We start from the raw sequence: 20828 nt of genomic DNA on the forward strand, positions 1-20828 counted from the left end.
TGAAGCGTTCCTGAGTTATTACCTCATAAAGGGACACTGGTCAGAATTGCAAAAAACGGCAAGGTCTTTAAGGTCAAAATAGGCTGGGTCATGAAGGGGTTAATATGCATGTTGCATGTAGGTCCACATTCAGTGGACTTTCCTGCCACAGATTTAACCCCTTCTACATTGAAACTGAGAAAGTAAAAAGTGGTAAAGGTCTGCAGATGAAAATGACATGCTGCTGGTTTTAAACTCTGTAGGTCAAATTCTGTGTTGAAAAGTTCCACAAGTACCTCATATTCCCAATCTGCGCTGTCCTGACGGACTACTGGCGGGACTTCACTAGATCACATTTTTGGTGACTTGCTTCATAGGCTATGATCACTCATCACGTCCGATGCACGGTCTCATAAAGCACCATTTGCTCGTGCTGTTCTCGGAATCCCGATGTGGAGGAATGATGGAAGAAATGTCATCACTCACAATTCTGACTTCTGTAGCCAAGAATTCAGACAGTGATGATCAAAGCACATGATCTTGTCTGGGAATATAAGGTTTTACAAGGGTTGTGGAGCAACAGCTGATGCAACAGTAATAGCCTTGACAGAACAGCCATCCAGATCAGTGACCTTGTGAAGGTCGTGTTCCAATACTATGGAATATGAGTAAAATGTAATCTAGTTCTTCCTTGCTTTGTCCTGGAGTGCTCAATTTATATGCTTGTTCCACATTTCCACATGATTATTTATATATATATATATATATATATATATATATATATATATATATATATATATATATATATATATATATATATATATAAAATATATATAGATACTTCTTCCTCGTGGATCACCCGCATTGGCCATATCCTATTTACGAAGGATAGTCTTTGTAGGTGTAAATGGTCCACATGAAGGACAGGCAGACATTTGTGGCCATAAAGTAGGTGCAGAAATGCTTTCATATTAGGCTCATATAAAGTTGGTAGCAGCCTCTCACCGCTGTGGCCAATCATTGATTCTTGGATGGAGAACCTATAAGTTCTGAGCTGAGGTTATAAGACCAGTACAAGTGGAGATGCCCTCCTGTAAAGCTGCGTCATCCTCCTGATTTTCTCCAGTAGGTCCAGTGTACTGCTGCCATTCACTGACTGTGGGAATGGCAGTATCCTGATAGTACTCTTTCCCTATGCACAGTCGAGCACTGAATTTGTTTCTTGCTGTACCCAAAACATTTCCTTTTTCCTTTTTTGCAGTCACCATTTGATTGCGCTTAGTTACACAAGCAAAGTAGAATTCAGATCAGCAATGCAGCATGAGAAAGAAACATTCACTATCTACAAAGCTTTGGTAAGTGAGTTTTCGGAATATTTTTTTCTTATGTTCTATAATAAAACAGGATAATTCATTAGTCTATGTAGCTACTAGTGATGAGCAAACATGGTCAGATAAGGTGTTATCTGAGCATGCTCATGTGCTAACAGAGTCTGTCTTCGGCGTGCTTGACAAATATGTTTGAGTCATATATGTTTGAGTCCTCGGGGCTGCATGTCTTCCGGCTGTTCGACAGCCACAACACATGCAGGGATTGCCTATTTTTCTTATTACAGTAAGACGCATCCCAAGTTAAAAAGAATCTGTCAGCAGGCTTTTTTTTCTCATCTGGGAGCAGCCTGGTGTAGGCAAAAAGAATCTGAATCCACTGATGTATCTGTGACGCCCAGGAGACTGGGATACCCAGCACCGGACCAATGGAGTCTGTCTCTTGAGGGGGATGTCACGGGTGGCTTGACCCGGTGCTGTGGCCTCAGGCAATGCACAGTGTAAGGGGTATCATGAGGGGACAGGCACTTACTTGATCAGCAGCAGGTTCTCCCAGCGGTGACGATCTCGATCCTGGATAGATGGCTATTGTCCAAATGAAAGACTGAGGCACTGAAACGTTTAACCAGTTTACTTTAACATAAAAGGATTTACAACCAGTCCTGTCACCGGAGTCTGTATGGGAACTCTGAGTTACTTTGACCCTGCCGGGGTCTTCGCCTCTTATTGTGCACAATTTCTGTGTGGCCCTGCTGCTGTATGTGAACTGGCTGCCGGCCCAATCTGTCCCCTCCGGGTCCTGGTTCGACGGGCAACCCGAGTCCTTTTATCGGTTTACCCCCTCTGGGAGTACCGCTGAACTCTGTGTCTGTTGCTGCATCCGACCCTAGTGAAGCTGATATCACCTCACGTTTTTCCGGTTGCTGTATTATATATAATGAATACAGCCACGGATCCGGTATCCGTCTTTGCGCCTGTTCTGGGTAGTGATTAATGCTACCCGGTTCTCACAATGTCCTTTTTCTCTATCCCTCTTCTTCTCAGGCCGGTGATTTAGGCCTGGTAACAGTCACAGGGCTGTTAGAGATTCAACTGTATGACCTCTCACTATCAGCTCCTTGGCCCAACTGCCATTTCTTCTCTCAGACCAGAATGGATCAAGGGGAGTCTCTGGAGCTCCCCCTTCTGGCCGGAGGTGGTAGTGCAGTCTTGCTATTTTAGTATTTGTACTTACTGTCAGTAACTATTTTTGTGGCAAATACCCCTAGGGGTGCCACATTTCGCTTAGATTACTGGGTGCAGCAGTTCTGACACAATCAGAGCTTTTAGATATAGAATGAAGCAGAGCTGAGAAAGCTAACCCCGCCCACCCCAGGCTTTTCGTGTACAAAGTCCATAGACAGTGAGCTGCTTATTTGCTGATCTTTTCTGGAAATGTTAATGACCAAGTGATAAATCCTTCACAGTTAGTAAACAGCAGCATGCACTTGGACAAGTGACACTTCTCTGAAGTCTGTATTTCATCCTCTATCTCCTGCTGTATTCAGATTACATAGCAAAAACCTGCTGACAGAATCCCTTTAAGAGAGCATAAAATAGGAAAAATAAATTTCCCATACTTATTAATAGGAATCTGTCAGTATGTTTTAGCTACCGTATCTAATTTGAGAGCAGCATAATGTAGGCGCTGAGAGCCTGATTCCAGTGATGCGTATCTTACTGGGCTGCTTGTTGCGGATTCAGTAAAAAAAAAGTGTTTTATCAGCAGCAGATTATCATCAGAGGATTAGTTGTCTCGTGCCATGTAGTCTTTCTGCTCTGTGTTAACCTCTACCCAACTACTGATTGGCAGTTTTCTGCCAAATTAGAGCGTCCATAGAAAGCTGCCAATCAGGTATGTGGGCGGGGTTACACAGGGTTCAGCATTCTGAGCACTGCTAGATTTGCAGCAGAGAAAAAAAGTGTTTGCATCACAATGCCAGCATGTAGACACATCACTGGAAGTAGGGTCTGTGCCCTGACATTATGCTTCTCTCGGGTTATCAAAAACACATAGCAAAACCCTGCTGACAGATTCCCTTTAAATCTTCCCCAGCAGTGTAAAAAAGTGGTGGGGTCAACATCACTAGTTTGAATGCACCAGGGTGCATTCCGATGGGTTTTTTATTGGTTTGGAAGCAAGCACACCTCTTAATTGAAGAAAAAAAATAACCCAGAAGCAACTAGGATGTCACCTGAGAAACAAATCTGTCCCTTCTCTTGGATGGTAGCACTCACACAGATGTGTGAATATAGCCTTAGTCATATATTTCTATAGAATCAATACCAGACAAAATGAAATGAGTAAAATGCCACCCCAGCAAGTCTTAAAGAGGTTGTCCACTACTTTTTCATTGATGACCTATCCTTAGGAGCTGCATTCAAATCAATAGGAGGCGGAGGTGCAGTACCCTGCCGCGGCCGCTAATAGAAGACTGAGCAGGTCCGCAAGGTCGCCGACACCGATAACAACTGATCGACAGTGGTGCCTGGTGTCGGACTACGACTGATCAGACATTGATGACCTATCCTAAGGAAAGGTCATCAATGAAAAAGTAGTGGACAGCCTCTTTAAGTCAATGTAAACAGCCCATAAATTCAGTTTTCTTCTGCCATCATTTCTAGCTTGGTGACTGCCATGAACGTACTAGAGAAAGTTCTGCCTTCCTGAAACATGTTACACGACAAGCCGTCAACTTGCAGCGGACCATGAATGAGATCTACAAAAATGGATCTATTTCATCCTTACCTCACGTCCAGGTATGCCTATCAGAATTTGTAATGCAGTGATATGGGTGAGCCCATACATTATACATGGCACTGAGATTCTGGATCATGTACTTGTGGAGTGCACCCCCATAGAAATAATTTTTACCCTTTTCATCTGTCACATTCACATGTACAGTTGTGCTCAAAAGTTTACATGCCCCGGCAGAATTTTTGCTTTCTTGGCCTTTTTTCAGAGAATATGAATGATAACACCAAAACTTTTTCTCCACTCATGGTTAGTGGTTGGGTGAAGCCATTTATTAACTACTGTGTTTTCTATTTTGAAATCCTAATAACAACCCAAAACATCCAAATGACCCTGATCAAAAGTTCACATACCCTGGGGATTTTGGCCTGATAACATGCACAGAAGTTGACACAAATGGATTTGAATGGCTACTAAAGGTAACAACATCCTCACCTGTGACCTGTTTGTAATCAATGCAGTGTGTGTGCATAAAAGCTGAGGGAGTTTCTGGGATCCAGACAGACTCCTGCATCTTTCATCCAGCCACTGACATCTCTAGATTGTGAGTCATGGAGAAAGCAAAAGAATTGTCAACGGATCTACAGGAAAAGGTAGTTGAACCGTAATAAACCCGGAAAAGGATACAAAAAGATATACAAGGAATTGATAATGCCAGTCAGCAGCGTTCAAACTATGATTAACAAACGGAAAATCAGGGGCTCTGTAAAAACAAAACTACAGTCAGGTAGACCAACAAAAATGTAGTCCACAACTGCCAGGAAAACTGTTTGGGATGCAAAGAAAAACCCATAAATAACATCAGCTGAAATACAGGACTCTCTGAAAACTTGCGCTGTGTCTGTTTCAAGATGAACAATAAGGAGGCACTTAAAGAACAATGGGCTGCATGGTCGAGTCGCCAAAAGAAAGTCATTACTGCACAAATGCCACAAAGTATCTCGCCTATAATACGCAAAACAGCACAGAGACGAGAAGAGTGGGCGCTTTACCATCTAAGAAAATAAAGAACCTCATCCACAACTACCACAAAAGACTTCAAGCTGCCATTGATGTTAGAGGGGGCAATACACAGTAATAAGAAATGGGGTATGTGAATTTTGATCAGGCTCATTTGGATGTTTTGGGTTGTCATTAGGATTTAAAAAGAGAAAACACAGTAGTTTGACAATAAATGGCTTCACCCAACCACTAACCATGAGTGGAGAAAAAGTTTTTGGTGTTATCATTCATATTCTCTGAAAAAAGGCCAAAAAGCAAAAATTCTGCCAGGATATGAAAACATTTGAGCACAATTGTAAATGAAAACTACCCTTATGCTCCATGCACATTATGTCTATAAAAATAAAAGATTATTAGAGCCGGCAGTGAGGAGCTGCTGTAGGAATAAAGCCTCACCTGGAGAAACTCAGCGGCTGCACCAGGGTCTAAATGCCACAGTGTTCACATAGTCTAAGGGCGGTGTTACACAGCCTTTTTACAAAAAATACTGTTTGTTTGTTTTTTTGTTTGTTATTTTGTAGCAAAATTTACTGCATTTACAGTAGATATTAGTTATTATTTATTATTATAGCGCCATTTATTCCATGGCGCTTTACATGTGAGGAGGGGTATACATAATAAAAACAAATACAATAATCTTACACAATACAAGTCCTAACTGGTACAGGAGGAGAGAGGAGGACCCTGCCCGCGAAGGCTCACAATCTGCCAAAAGGAAGATACATAATGGAACTACAGTATTATATTGTATATGTTTTGTTCACACTTTGAATGTGTTTTGTTGGGTTTCCTTACGTTTTATGAGTTTCCCACATCACAGAAACACATAAAAAATGTGTATAAAAGGAAAAAAGCCTCACACGCTTATAAAAATGCAATAAAATCATGCCATTTCTTAGAAATAGGAAAAAAATGCAAAAAATTGATGTGTGAAGGAAACCTAAATGTGCAGCCCGGTTTGCTCTGGGTAGTTGTCACGTTTATATCCCTTATGGCTACTATACGGTAAAAGAGTGGTAAAATGAAGACACTAGGGAGAACTAATGAACTAGTGCAGGGCCTAAAAACATGAGACTTCTATTTACCCCCTTCACTTTAATCCTTGCTTTAAAAGGATGTGAACACTTTTGGTAACGGTTTTTGTTTTACACCTAAAGCAAACCTGTCGTGTTGAAAATTGTATCTGATCTGCTGGCCAGATATTGTAGAGCAGGAGGAGCTGATCAGATTGCTGTTTTTGAGGATAAAGTTTCAGGAAAACATAATTGAAATCCCTGGCGTTTGTATACATGAGTCCGGTGGGCGGTCCTATTCAGTGATTGCCAGTTTTTCCTGTATAAGTATGCATGCTGTTGTCAATCACTATTAGCAGTGCCCACTGGACTATGTATATAAACACCACGGATTTAGGTGAAGAAAATAGAAGTTAAACTGAAACTTTTCCACCAAACCTATAACTCATTCAGCTACTCCTTATGTATACCATGTTGTCTGCAGACTTGTAGTTTAGGACCGGATAACCCTTTTAAGTGGCATTCTTTTTTTACCTTGATAGTATTGTATTTTGTTGCACTGATTTGAAACATGCTTTACATTCACAGATTGTTCCTCCAGGGATTGACACACTATTACAACAGCTAAACCTCTTAAATGGCATTTTACGGATTAATGTTGGGTAAGACATAACCTATTGTAGTTTTTTTTTCTGCCGTAGATTTTTTTTTTTTTTTAACTACTGTACATTCAGAATGATTCACTGGAATTTTTCACACAATTTATTTCATTTAACTTTGCAGCGTTAGTGAACAAAATGGTAATGATAACCCATCCGAGAAACAACATTCCATAGACAGCGGTGAAGAACAACCCGAAGAAATTTCTGGAGTTCAAAACTCAAGCACTGAGAATGTACAGGATGTGACCAAAGATCAGAGTAAAGCTGAACAGCAAAAAGCAGGAGCTGAAGACCAACCTCAAGATGCCACTGCAGGACAAGATAAAGTTGAAGGCCAGCCCAAAGATGTAACTCTAGAAAATGATAAAACTGAAGGCCAACCTGAAGCTTACACTGCACAAAATGATAAAGTTGAAGAACAACCAAAAAATGATACTACAGAAATAGATAAGACTAAAGACCAACCCAAAGGTGACACTGCAGAAAATTATAAACCTGCTGAGCAACCCAAAAGTGACAGTACAGAAACAGATAAACCTGAAGAGCAACCCAAAGGTGAAACTGCAGAAAACGATAAACCTGAAGAGCAACCCAAGAGTGACAGTACAGAAACAGATAAACCTGAAGAACAACCCAAGAGTGACACTGCAGAAACTGATAAACCTGAAGACCAACACAAAGGTGACACTGCAGAAAACGATAAACCTGAAGAACAACCCAAGAGTGACACTGCAGAAACTGATAAACCTGAAGACCAACACAAAGGTGACACTGCAGAAAACGATAAACCTGAAGAACAACCCAAGAGTGACACTGCAGAAACTGATAAACCTGAAGAGCAACCCAAAGAGGCAACTGTAGAAAAATATGGAGCTGAATGCAAAATTAAAGAGGTCACTGAGAAAGAAGAAGTTAAAGATCAAAACAAAGATAGTGTGCAGGGTAAAAATTGAGATGATGGTCAAACAGAGGAGTTTAAGGAGCCTCAAGAAGCTGAAGAAAGAAAGGGTCATGATAATGAAGCAACTAAAAATGCTGATGCCCAAGATGTGGCTAAGGGACAAATTAATGCCACACAGTAGAACAATATAGCTAGAGAACAACATAATAAAGCCGATTAACACAATGAAGGAGCAAGGGATGTAAAGAAACATTTAGCTGTTGTTGAGACAGAGGAAGAGGAAGTAAATGACAAAGTGATATCTTTGAGCTTCTGGCCTAGACCAAGAAACACTATATTAGGAATTCTTTCAGTGATGATCAACATGCGAATTACTTTTAGTTAGCTAGAAAATTAATTACCGCACTTCTTTTCCATGAACACTCAGGATTTCTGCGGTAATTTATTCACGGCAGAATATTATCACGATATTAGGTCCTGACTATTTTTTCTTGTAATGTGACATACACTTAGCATGGCTAATGTCAGATTTTATATAGAGATTTTCTATCACAATATTGCGACAGAACCTCTTTGTAAACATATACCGATAGTTCAGGATATCGGTGCATATAACTCAGGGCTCCTCAAATGTTGTGCATTCAATCCAATGCACTGATATGTCACTTGAAATGTTGTAGTTTTTTACAAAAATTCTCACTCAACACTAAAAACCATCCATGACATGGTCCATGAACCTTAATGGGGACAAGAAAGTAATTCTGCACCAAGGAACAGCCCTATATCTAGTGCCTTACTATTCGCTGTGTTCTTGGCAAGGTAGGCTAGGGTTATGGAAAAGTTGTGTTAATATATTACATTAGTAACAATTATTAATCATGATACAAAGTCTAAGTGTTCTAACTTTTACTAACGTTATATACACATCAGGTGACGGAATGCAGGCAGATATCCTAAGAATATAGGACTAGCCGCTGTATCCCAATGTCTACATATTCTATAGATTTTCTTTTTGCTACTGTTTGGATACAAAAAATGCCAAAACTGTGCCTATATACACCCACAACTCTTATATCCAGGAATTACCCACCAAGAGAGCTTTCTTTGAAATGATCGTCTGGCCAATACAGGTCTACCTTCTGAAACCCCCAGCGATTGTCCCTGAGAAAACAGCAATTTTATCACTAGAGGTCTAGTAAACCGGATACCATGTCGTCCTCCATATTCATGAGCTCTGTATAACTCCACCCACAACACTGATTGGCAGCTTTCTGCCTCTGCACAGTGTACACAGAAAGCTGCCAATCAGTGGTGGGGGGCGGGGTTATACAGAGCTCAGCAGTCAGAGAACTGGAAGATCTGCAGCAGAGAAAACACTGATTTCATCCAGTACTCTGGATCTCTACCCCGACTCTCATGTGGGGTAGCAAAAACACTGGTGACAGGATCCCTTTAATTATGCTGTATGTGAACACATTTATGACCTCAGATTTTAGGTAGGTTTAGAATGACCATTAAAACATTGGTTAAAACATTGCAGTGACACCAATCACTTTATTTTTACTTTACTATCAGCCGTAAAATCTACTTTTTGTACCCCTGTGATATTTCTCACTGTAACCTGGATGGAATAATTTTCATTTTCAGTAAATCTTATAATTAAGGAAATTTAAGTACGGATTGCTACCCTAAACATTTACTGTTCAAGCAATACATAGATGATGGTAAGGAAAGATGCCAAACACACAAACGATACGCAATATTACTATTTTATTACAAGTTGTTAACGGTTTGGTAAATTCTGAATGTTTTGTTAGATAAGTCCCCCTTCTTGCTTAGTCACCCGCACCATAACGCTACACGTTACTACAAGAGTTTTTGGCTAATAACCTTGGCAACAGTCACAACAAAAGTTTACATGTTGTGGTCTCAGTCCGTTGTCTTTTGACACCATCTTTACAGGAATCAAGAGGCTGAACCGATGGGAGAGATACATTTTACTATGCAACGATTGTGGTCTTTTTTTTTCTATTGTTTTTACTTTTTTAATAAAACAATTATTTTTTGCTGTCTAAAGACTTTACTATGCCTATACGTCTATAATAAACCTGGCAATCAGACCTTTTTGTATTTTATTTATTGTACTAGCTGAAGAGCCCGGCGTTGCCTGGGCATAGTAAATATCTGTGGTTAGTTATAGCACGTCACTTCTCTTATTTTCCCATCACGCCTCTCATTTTCCCCCTCACACCTCTCATTTTCTCCCTCACTCCTCTCATTCCCCCCTAACACTTGTCATTTCGACCTCACATCTGTCGTTTTCCGATCACTCCACTATTTTCCCTCACTCCTCTCATTTTGCACTCACACCTTTTCATTTTCACCTCACACCCCTCATTTTCACCTCAGTATATACATGTTTGCATCTCCCCTATATATAGTATACACCTGTATGTCATCTCCTGTATATAGTATATACCTGTATGTCATCTTCTATATATAGTATATACCTGTATGTCATCTTCTATATATAGTATATACTGTATGTCATCTCCGACCCGAGGCGAGAGTGTCTACTCGAGATTCACCTACGGATACGGACAACGGAGATCTGGGATAATGGACGGCAAATGAATTGAAAAACCTGGCCAGGTAAGAGACATTATTAGTTCTCTTTTATCTGCCCTGTATTATCCGAAAGATCTCTACGAGCCGTGTCACGCTGGGTTAGTCTAGTAGTGAGTAGATACCTATAAAACTCGGGTTACCATATTGTATAGATTTATGAGTCCTGTCCCTGGCAGTGTGTGAACAAGTGTGAAGGTTGTGGCATGTTATGAAAGAAGGATAAAAGTACGTAGAACAATAAGCCGAAATTGTTAGGACAAGTCTTATTAGTGAAGTCAGCCTAACTGGGTCATGTGGTTGCGTCCTTTCGGGGAGACCTCCGCCCATGCTTGACTCTCTTTGAGAAACTTGTTCCTTCATTTTTGGATAAGAGTTTGATAGAATGAGCCCAGGACACGAGTCCATGAGCCTGGGACAAGTATGATAACAGAGACGGAAAGTTTGGTGATCTGTTTGGTGTTGCTGATCCCGTTTGCGTGCATTGTAGGAATCAAGTTTATTCTGCACATTAGAAAGAACGGAGCAAATCAGCCCTTCAATATCTTAGCTCCCTAGGAGAGAAGGCAACGAGACATCACTCCAGAGAGGTGGTTGTCCAAACGTCACCTAGGGTAGATACAGCTATTATTGAAAAGAAAAATGGGAAATAAACAGACAAAATCCGTCTTAGGACAAGTAGAAGCAAAAGATATCATACAGGAAAGATGTGGAAAGACAGTCAGAAGGCAGATCAGAAGGGTAAGAGAAAAATTGGGAATTTCAGAAGCACTTATGTTTAGCACTGAATGGGAAAGACTGAGTAAAGAACGAGGTGGAATTATCAAAGACAATGGGTGGGAAGAAATCATACACTGTATGATAAAGGTCTCAAAAACAGCTAAAGAGGAGAATTGGAAGTATGATCCAGACACTTCCAAATGGAGTATGGGTACGGGATAATGTTGTGCCACGACTCATTCAGTTCCTCCTCCTTACCTAGATCCGAATGTTCAACCATTTGTACCTTCTGAAGGAGGACAAACCAAACCAAATTTATATCCTGGGTTAAATGGGGTGGAAGGATGGGTGTGCAAAAATTGTGGCCAGCAGAATCCAGACTGGAGAACTGAATGTTCTGCCTGTGGGGCCCCCAGAGGTCATCAATTGTTAGCTCCTGTTAGGATAGTACCGAAACCCTTCAGAGAAACTGGTGTAGATGGAGTATGGCAACTAGATATCACCAAACCCGACAATACTTCCCTTGGTCCCCCGCTGAAGGAATGTCTCTTCTACATAATGCACCAGATCCTACCCAGTACCCAGTTAGATTCGCACAGTATATACAGCAAATTATGCAGACTCATGCAGGAGTCTGGGCAGATGGAGAGGAATTATGTAGAATGAAAATGACTCCTGGTCTCTTCCAGGAACTGCTAACACATCTACAGGGACACAGGCCACAGGTGGGACAGGAGCTACAAGAGGGACAAGCGGGACAAGGTGCCTTACAAATGATAGAATCAGGAACACAATTTGTAGACCATTTAATAGTTTTCATGAGGCAGAAACAGAGGCAGAGAGGAACAACGGGAGTGGTGGCTCAGAGACCTGGACAATCGGTAGATGAATATTATCTAGGGGTAGAGAATAATTTTAGAGATGAAGGAATAGATCTAACCGCTCCAGGAATGATGAGGTTAATTACAAAAACCTTTATAGATGGATTGTCTCCAAAAGTAAAGGAAAAACTTAAGGCTGCAACTCCTGATTGGAGAACCTTGGAAGACCCACACTTGGCCAGGCAAAAAGCCGTAGGGATAGAGTTGGATTTAAGAGAAAATCATAAGCCTGTCAGAATAGCGCAAGCAAACACAACAGGTGGAAGGGCAAGACATAATTTTCCCTGTCATTACTGCAAGAAACCAGGACATTTCCAGAGAGAATGTAGAAAGAAGCAGGCAGACATAAAATCAGGAAAATTTGTACCAAAGAATAAGCCCTCAGACATCCAACAGACATCCATAGTGGATGGTCCCATACCAGACTCAGATTGGCTCAATGTGTTACAAACTTCCCTACCAGCTAGAAGACCTATAATACAGGTGAATGTGGGGGGAAGAGAGATTCCATTTTTAATAGATACAGGTGCAACTTCCTCAATTTTGAATCAAGATTTTCTTCCAAACCCGGAAGATATTTCACAACAAACAACTTTTGCTGAGGGTTATGATGGGGTAATTCGAACACTACCATATACTGTGCCCCTAGAGGTCTCATTAGGACCTAAATGTTTTGCATCCAGATTTTTGTATGCCAGAGGTGCCCCAACATGTTTGTTGGGAACTGATGTCTTGAAGAAATTAGAAGCTAACATCAATTTTAGGGAAGATGGCACAGTCATGCTGACTATCCCTGATGATGCAGAAACATTAGAACAATATGTCAGAATTCAGGCTTTTGAGGATTATACTGAAGAAAAAGAGTACACCACAGATCTAGACCTCTCAACGGTCCCAGAAACACTGTGGGCACAGGGTGACACTGATGTGGGATTATTGCATATCTCTCCTGTAAAACTATCTGTGCAACCAGGAACTGTTCTCCCACAGCTCAGACAATACCCTGTGAGTGCCCAGCAGGAACTAGCGATTACAAAACAGATAGAGGGATATAGAGAGAAAGGGGTTTTGGTAGAGATACAATCACCTGCTAACACTCCTCTGTATCCAGTCAAGAAGAGAACTCTTGATAAAGGTTCTATGCCCAAATATCGTATGGTACATGATCTAAGAGAAATAAACAAAGTTCTAGATCCAATCACCCCAGTAGTACCCAATCCTCATACGTTACTATCACAGATACCAGCCAGTTCTCAAGTGTTTACTGTAATAGATCTTTCAAATGCATTTTTCTCGGTTCCTTTACACCAAGACAGTTGGCATTTGTTTGCATTTACATTTAAGGGCAAACAGTTGGCGTGGACACGCCTTCCACAGGGAATGATACACTCCCCTACTCTTTATTCAAATGCCCTACAAACAGTCCTTCAGAGGTTTGAACCCGAACCACAGGTAGTAATTTTGCAGTATGTGGATGACCTACTACTTTGCTGCCCAGATCTAGAAACTGCAGAAAGGTCCACTGTGAGTTTACTATGTTTCCTAGAAAAAGAAGGGTGTAAAGTGAATAGACAAAAGCTACAAGTTTGTCAGACCAAAGTGGTCTTTCTAGGTCATTGCATTTCTCAAGGTAAAAAGCATCTTACACCTCAAAGAACTGAAGCAATAAGACAGATGAATGAGCCTAGAAATCATAAACAGCTACGAGCATTTTTAGGAATAGTGTCTCATTGTAGACAATGGATTATACATGCCAGTCAACTAATGCAACCACTGTATGACTGTGTAAAAAGTGAACCTTACATGTTGACAAAAGAAGGTCAGATTTCGTTCCAACAATTAAAAGATGCCCTTGTTTCAGCTCCAGCGTTAGGGCTACCAGACTACACCAAACCATTTCAGCTTATGGCTGCAGAAGTTGATTCCCATGCTACAGGAGTTCTTACCCAGAAGCATGCAGGGAAACAAAGACCAATTGCATATCTTTCAGCAAGGTTAGATCCCGTAGCTAGAGCAGCGCCAACCTGTGTACGTGTAGTTGTTGCTGTCTCACTATTGTTGGACAAAGCATCAGAAATTGTCCTAGAGCATCCACTCACAGTTCAAACTACACATGATGTTTATGGGATATTAAACCAGGTCCAACCAAAACACATTTCCATGGCCAGACATTTGCGGCTGCAGTGTTCTTTGCTGCTCCCCTCTACTATCACATTTGCAAGGCTTCAGACTCTCAATTTAGCTACACTGCTACCTCTCGAGTCTAAAGGGGGGAATAAGGACACTGATCCACACGCAAATTTTTTCCCTACAGATACACATGATTGTACAGAGCTCATTTTACAAGAAACGGTAGGCTTACCCAATGTATCCGAAACACCACTTCAAAATCCAGATTTAGAGCTGTTTATAGATGGTAGTAGGTTTGCAGATGACACAGGTAACTTCCATACAGGGTATGCAGTTGTGTCAGAATCTGAAACTCTCAAAGCAGAACCGCTTCCACCGAAACAATCTGCACAAGAAGCAGAACTAACAGCATTGATTGAAGCTCTAAAAATAGCTGAGAATCAGACAGCTAATATATACACTGATTCTAGGTATGCACATGGTATTGTGTTTGATTTTGGAGTAATCTGGAGAGCTAGAGGTTACATGACAGCGTCAGGACAACCTGTAAAACATGCTTCTCTGATCAAACAGATCTTAGAGGCTGCACAAGAAACAAAAGAAGTAGCAGTAATCAAGGTAGCTGCACATGTGAGACTCGACACTAGGGAATCTAGGGGAAATGATAGGGCTGATAAAGCAGCCAAAGCAGCAGCAGTCAAACCCTTACAACAGGTCCATACTGTAAACCTCACAGAAAATACTGAAGATAGACTGAGACAAGCACAGGAAGATGCAGGAGAAGAGGAGAGGGACAGGTGGAAAAAGGAAGGGGCAGAAGAACAAGAGGGAATTTGGAAGAAAAATGGACTAATATGTCTACCTAGAGCCTGGTACCCGATAGTAGTTGGTGGATTACATCACCCTACGCATGTGTCTGCAAATGCAATGACACTACTGGCAAAGCAAGTCTGGTTGGCTCCAGGTTTTGGCAACTACGCAAGAGACTATTTTGCTGCATGCGCTATATGCCTGACACATAATCCCGGACAGACAGCAAAGACCCCTATGAAGCACCACGTCCGACCTCTCTACCCGTTTCAACGGTTGCAGATAGACTTTATCCAGCTGCCAAAGAGTAATGGGTATGAGTATGTGTTGGTGTGTGTGGACATGTTCTCGGGGTGGCCAGAGGCCTATCCAGTTCGGAAGGCTTCAGCTAAAAACACTGCTGTAAAGCTAGTTACCGAACTGGTGCCCCGTTATGGTCTCCCTGAAGTGATCGAGTCAGATAGGGGTACTCATTTCACTGGAGAAATATTTCAAAATGTACTAAAAATGTTGGGTGTTGAAAGTCAGTTACACACTCCGTATCATCCTCAAAGTTCTGGTAAGGTAGAACGCATGAATGGAACTTTAAAATTAAAAATACAGAAAGCCATGGCTGAAACAGGAAAGCCTTGGACAGAATGCCTTCCACTGGCCCTTTACTCAATACGCAATACCCCAAGGGGTAAGACTAAACTGTCTCCATATGAAATTTTGTTTGGCAGGACTGCCAATTTAGGATGTTATTTTCCACAGCAACTTGTGTTAAATATTGAATCACTGACTTCCTATGTGCAAAATCTTCAGAAACAATTAACTAAGGTGCATGCACAAGTTTTTGCTTCCCTTCCAGATCCTGACAACACTGAAGGAAGTCACAAGTTGGAACCAGGTGATCAAGTCTATGTAAAAAGACACACCAGAAAGGCTCTTGAACCAAGATTTGACGGACCCTTCCAAGTCCTGTTGACAACACCTACATCAGTCAAGCTTGAAGGAAAGGCATCATGGATACATGCAAGCCATTGCAAAAAAGCAGTATAAAACTCATGATATTGATGTTAATAATGTTAACCACAACGAAGGCATGGGAAAGACTAAATTCTTTAGCCCCTTTGAACAATAGATTCGTACAACATCATAGAAAATTAGTGAACGACTTGTTAAACAATACACAAACCCTGACAGATTGTTGGATCTGTACCCATTCGCCGGTATCAGCCACAAGTATACCTTTTCTAGCAGTTCCCGTATTAGCAGAAGAAATATTCGCTTGGCCTAATTGTTCAGACAACCTGGCCAACAACCAAACTGGTAATACTAGGCTATGGAATACTACAATCGCCATACCAATTGTGGGATGGGTAGAATTTCCTTGGTGGCAGGGTAATCTCTCAGGGAGTAGTACACATCTACAATATTTGGCCTATAAGGGTGGAGCCTGGGTCCCTAGGAATAAGACTGGATTAACTAATTTAGGACAGGTCCCCACAGAAAATCTACAGCTCAGTTTCAGTACAACCGCCCCTCCCTCTGATGCTTTCAAACCTGTAGTATTGGAAAGATACATACATAATAGAAAATGGGAACATTCTGAGTTGTTCCCCCAAGGTGATGATAACAGTTGTACAAGTAAGCCGGGGAACCTGGTTTGTAATGAATCTGATGAGTATGTCAACGGAATGCATGTATGTGGTAATCCCGCAGCCGGGTACTGTAGCCCCTTGGGACAAAAACCCTCTTGGTGTATGCTTCAAAATGTATCTAGTTTTGTGGATTTGGCTCACAGATTGGTATTGCAGCACTCAGCTCTATGGGATCTGCCTGAAGGTACATTTTGGATATGCGGAGAAGGAGCATATAAATGGCTTCCCGTAGGTATAAAGGGTACTTGTACATTAGGATGCCTAACCCCAGCTACTTTCATAATTTCAAATAAACAAGTGAATATGCAAGCCGTGCCCAAGCACACACTGTATAAAAGAGCTGCAGATAACTCACCACGTCCCTCGGGGAGGCCGCATATAGTACAAATGGGAATTCCCAACAAAATTGCTAGTACCATTTTTATTTATCCTATGTTAACACAAATGTGGGATAAATTAGTTAGAGCCACGGATTATCTAGATGATCAGATCTGGGATATATTAGATATACTAAACACTAGTGTAGCTGTACAGAATCAGCTTATAATAGTCGTCAACCAACATACCCTGGTATTGGATTACCTAACTGCCTCACAAGGGGGTATGTGTCAAATCATTGGACCCACCTGCTGTCATTATATAGACCCGAATAGTACTATGAGTATGACATTCAAATTAAAGGACGTACAACGACTCAGAGATCAGTATGACAAAGACAATGACCAGAATAAGGATAGCTGGTGGTCAGATACCTTTTCTTTTCTTAACCCAGCCAACTGGTTCAGAGGGATCGGTGGGTGGGTTGCCGGGATTATGCAGAGCATAATACATATAGTTATGATTATTGTAATCATATATGTGTTATTCAAGATTGTACTCAAGGGTATCTCAGTATGCACAAATAAATTTTGTGTAAGAGTATAAAGTTTATTATTGCCGTACTAATTTTCTTTTATATTTTAGTATACTGCCGCATAAAGAAGAAAATGCACAAGCTTCATGCAAAAATTTATGACAAATTATAAAAGAATATGTCAAAGGGGGGAATTGTGGAGACCAGACTGAACCAAAGGATCCATTTTGTCTCCCAGATGAAATCTGCTTCTGCACAGCAAACTTGACATTTCCTTTTATAGAAGTAATCACGCGCGCATTTCTCCTTGATATTGTAGCCTTTCACCCACATACCAGATATTGTAACTTTTCACTAGTATAGATTTGCTTTGTAAGTGATTATGAAATATGAGCGCTTGTGCGCATGTCTGTAAATGCCTAACTTCTTACTATATAAAGAAGGGGCAGCGCCCAGTGAGGCAGGCGTGCTCCGGGGCTACCCCTGTTTATGAACACACAACCTTTGTGCTGCGTGTCATTTACTTGGATTCCTCAATCCAGGAAGCCAGGGACGGAAGAGGACTCAACAATAGTATATATCTGTCATCTCCTCCTGTATATAGTATATACATGTATCATCTTCTATATATCGCATATACCTGTATGTCATCTCCTCCTGTATATAGTACATACTTGTAGGTCATCTGCTCCTGTATATAGTATATACCTGTCATCTCCTGTATATAGTTTATACCTGTATGTCATCTCCTCCTGTATATAGTATGTACCTGTATGTCATCTCCTCCTGTATATAGTATGTACCTGTATGTCATCTCCTCCTCTATATAGTATATACCCGTGTCATCTCTCCTGTATATAGTATATACCTGTGTGTCATCTCCTCCTGTATTAGACCTCGTTCACACGTTATTTGCTCAGTATTTTTACCTCAGTATTTGTAAGCTAAATTGGCAGCCTGATAAATCCCCAGCCAACAGGAAGCCCTCCCCCTGGCAGTACATATTAGCTCACACATACACATAATAGACAGGTCATGTGACTGACAGCTGCCGTATTTCCTATATGGTACATTTGTTGCTCTTGTAGTTTGTCTGCTTATTAATCAGATTTTTATTTTTGAAGGATAATACCAGACTTTTGTGTGTTTTAGGGCGAGTTTTGTTTGTCAAGTTGTGTGTGTTGAGTTGCGTGTGGCGACATGCATGTAGCGACTTTTGTGAGATGAGTTTTGTGTGGCAACATGCGTGTAGCAACTTTTTGTGTGTCGAGTTGCATGTGACAGGTTAGTGTAGCAAGTTGTGTGCAGCAAGTTTTGCACATGGCGAGTTTTGCGCATGGCGAGTTTTATGTGTGGTGCCTTTTGAGTATGTGCAAGTTTTGTGTGAGGCAACTTTTGCATGTGTTGCAACTTTTGTGCATGTGGCAATTTTTCCGCGTGTGCAAGATTTGCGTGTGGCGAGTTTTCCATGAGGTGAGTTTTGCACTTGTGGCGAGTTTTGCGTGAGCCCAGTTTTTGCATGTGGCGAGTTTTGCGCGTGGCGAGTTTTGAGTGGCGACTTTTGTGTTTCGACTTTTATGTGGCAAGGTTGGTGTATGTGTGGTGAAATGTGTGCTGAGGGTGATATATGTGTTCAAGCACGTGGTAGTGTGTGGCCCATTTTGTGTGTGTGTTCATATCCCCGTGTGTGGTGAGTATCCCAGGTCGGGGCCCTACCTTAGCAACTGTACGGTATATACTCTTTGGCGCCATCGCTCTTGTTCACATCTGGCAGCTGTCAATTTGCCTCCAACACTTTTCCTTTCACTTTTCCCCATTATGTAGATAGGGGCAAAATTGGTGAATTGGAAAGCGCGGGGTTAAAATCTCACTTCACAACATAGCCTATGACGCTCTCGGAGTCCAGACGTGTAACTGTGCAAAATTTTGTGGCTGTAGCTGCGACGCCTCCAACACTTTTCCTTTCACTTTTTCCCCATTATGTAGATAGGGGCAAAATTGTTTGGTGAATTGGAACACGCGGGGTTAAAATTTCGCCTCACAACATAGCCTATGATGCTCTCGGGGTCCAGACGTGTGACTGTGCAAAATTTTGTGGCTGTAGCTGCGACGGTGCAGATGCCAATCCCGGACATACATACATACACACACACATTCAGCTTTATATATTAGATTTAGTGAATGTGAATTAATACTATTAATTGTCCAATGAGTTATAGCATCGGTCACTATAGATTATATTGCAGTGAATGGTATTTAATAGGAAAAAATGTAGTATTGGGTGAGGAATATAATGGGTGGCATATAAAGTATATTTATTTCTAAAGACCATGTATCCCTTTGAAATTTACTGATTTTCAAGATGTTGGCATGTTAGGCTAGTTTCACACTAGCGTTCGGCAGGGCTGCGGACTTCCTCAGTGAAGCCCTGCCCACTGCTGCGCCTCTTCATTCAGCTCCGCCTACGGCTGCATGCGTCCTACATACCCTATCTTTAACATTGGGTACGCAGGCCATGCGGATGCCTCTGCATGCGTCGTCTTGACGGTGCGGTGACCGCACCAAATTGCAACTTGCTGTGTTCGGCGCAGGTCACCTCACCGTCAAAATGACCCATGCGGAGGTATCAGCATACATTGGAATGGCCTGCGTACCTAATGGTAAAGATAGGGTACGCATGCCGACATAGGCAGAGCTGACCGGAGGGGGCGCAGCGGTGGGCAGAGCTTCATGGAGGATGTACGCAGCCCTCCATCCGCAAATGTGAAACCAGCCTTACGCAACAACTCTGATAATTGTATAATATAGGATCTGTGATGCAGTGACCCCTGTGACAGCTAGGGGGCGCTGTGAGTGCTCTTTGGGATGTGCATGGAGGCATATCTATTGTGATAATCGTGGGGAAACAGTGACTGGCTGTGTTGTGAATGGCCGATATGTGTCGCAGAGGGAGTCTGCGTAGTAAGTCTGATGCAATGTTGTTGTTCTGGGACCTGTAGTCCCTCAAGTGTGTATATGTATGGTGTAGTGGTAAGGGAGATTTACTAGGCTAGTTGTGTGAGATAGGCGGGACAAACTAGCCACACATCCACACTCCCATCCAGGGTAGTTGTTAAGGGTATATAATGTGACCAGGGTGTGGGTCACATGGTTCCAGTGGAAGGTCCTGGAGAGCCTGTGTGTTGGGAGGTCCTGGGAGTAGGACCGGATCCCTGAATAGCACACTGAACCACCTGTGTTGAATTTCCTGGGAGTAGGAGTTCTGAATAGCACATGGTGGGGCTTTGGACCTGGTAAGCCTGGTGTGTTGGATTTTCCTGGGAGTAGGAGTCCTGAATAGCACACTGAACAACCTGTGTGGAATTTCCTGGGAGTAGGAGTTCTGAATAGCACATGGTGGGGCTTTGGACTTGCGGGTGGCCTGGGGTGTTGGACGAGGTCCTGAATAGCACTTGGACAGGTCACATGTGCGGTTCATGTGGGGAAG

At 41.8% G+C, this 20828-nt stretch overlaps 1 protein-coding gene across 1 annotated transcript in view; it reads left to right on the top strand.

Moving 5' to 3' along the window:
• The window catches only part of LOC138671056 (clustered mitochondria protein homolog), a 63814-nt gene extending 54015 nt beyond the window's left edge, over positions 1-9799 (top strand). Inside the window, exons 23-26 of the mRNA XM_069758932.1 lie at positions 1241-1334; positions 3972-4106; positions 6705-6778; positions 6900-9799. Of these exons, the coding sequence (XP_069615033.1) occupies positions 1241-1334; positions 3972-4106; positions 6705-6778; positions 6900-7731 (1135 nt within the window). The 3' untranslated portion in view covers positions 7732-9799. The remainder of the gene's footprint in view (positions 1-1240; positions 1335-3971; positions 4107-6704; positions 6779-6899) is intronic.
• Positions 9800-20828: the final 11029 nt, after the last annotated feature.

This window comes from Ranitomeya imitator, chromosome 1, assembly GCF_032444005.1.
Source record: "Ranitomeya imitator isolate aRanImi1 chromosome 1, aRanImi1.pri, whole genome shotgun sequence".
Classification (NCBI taxonomy): Eukaryota; Metazoa; Chordata; class Amphibia; order Anura; family Dendrobatidae; genus Ranitomeya; species Ranitomeya imitator.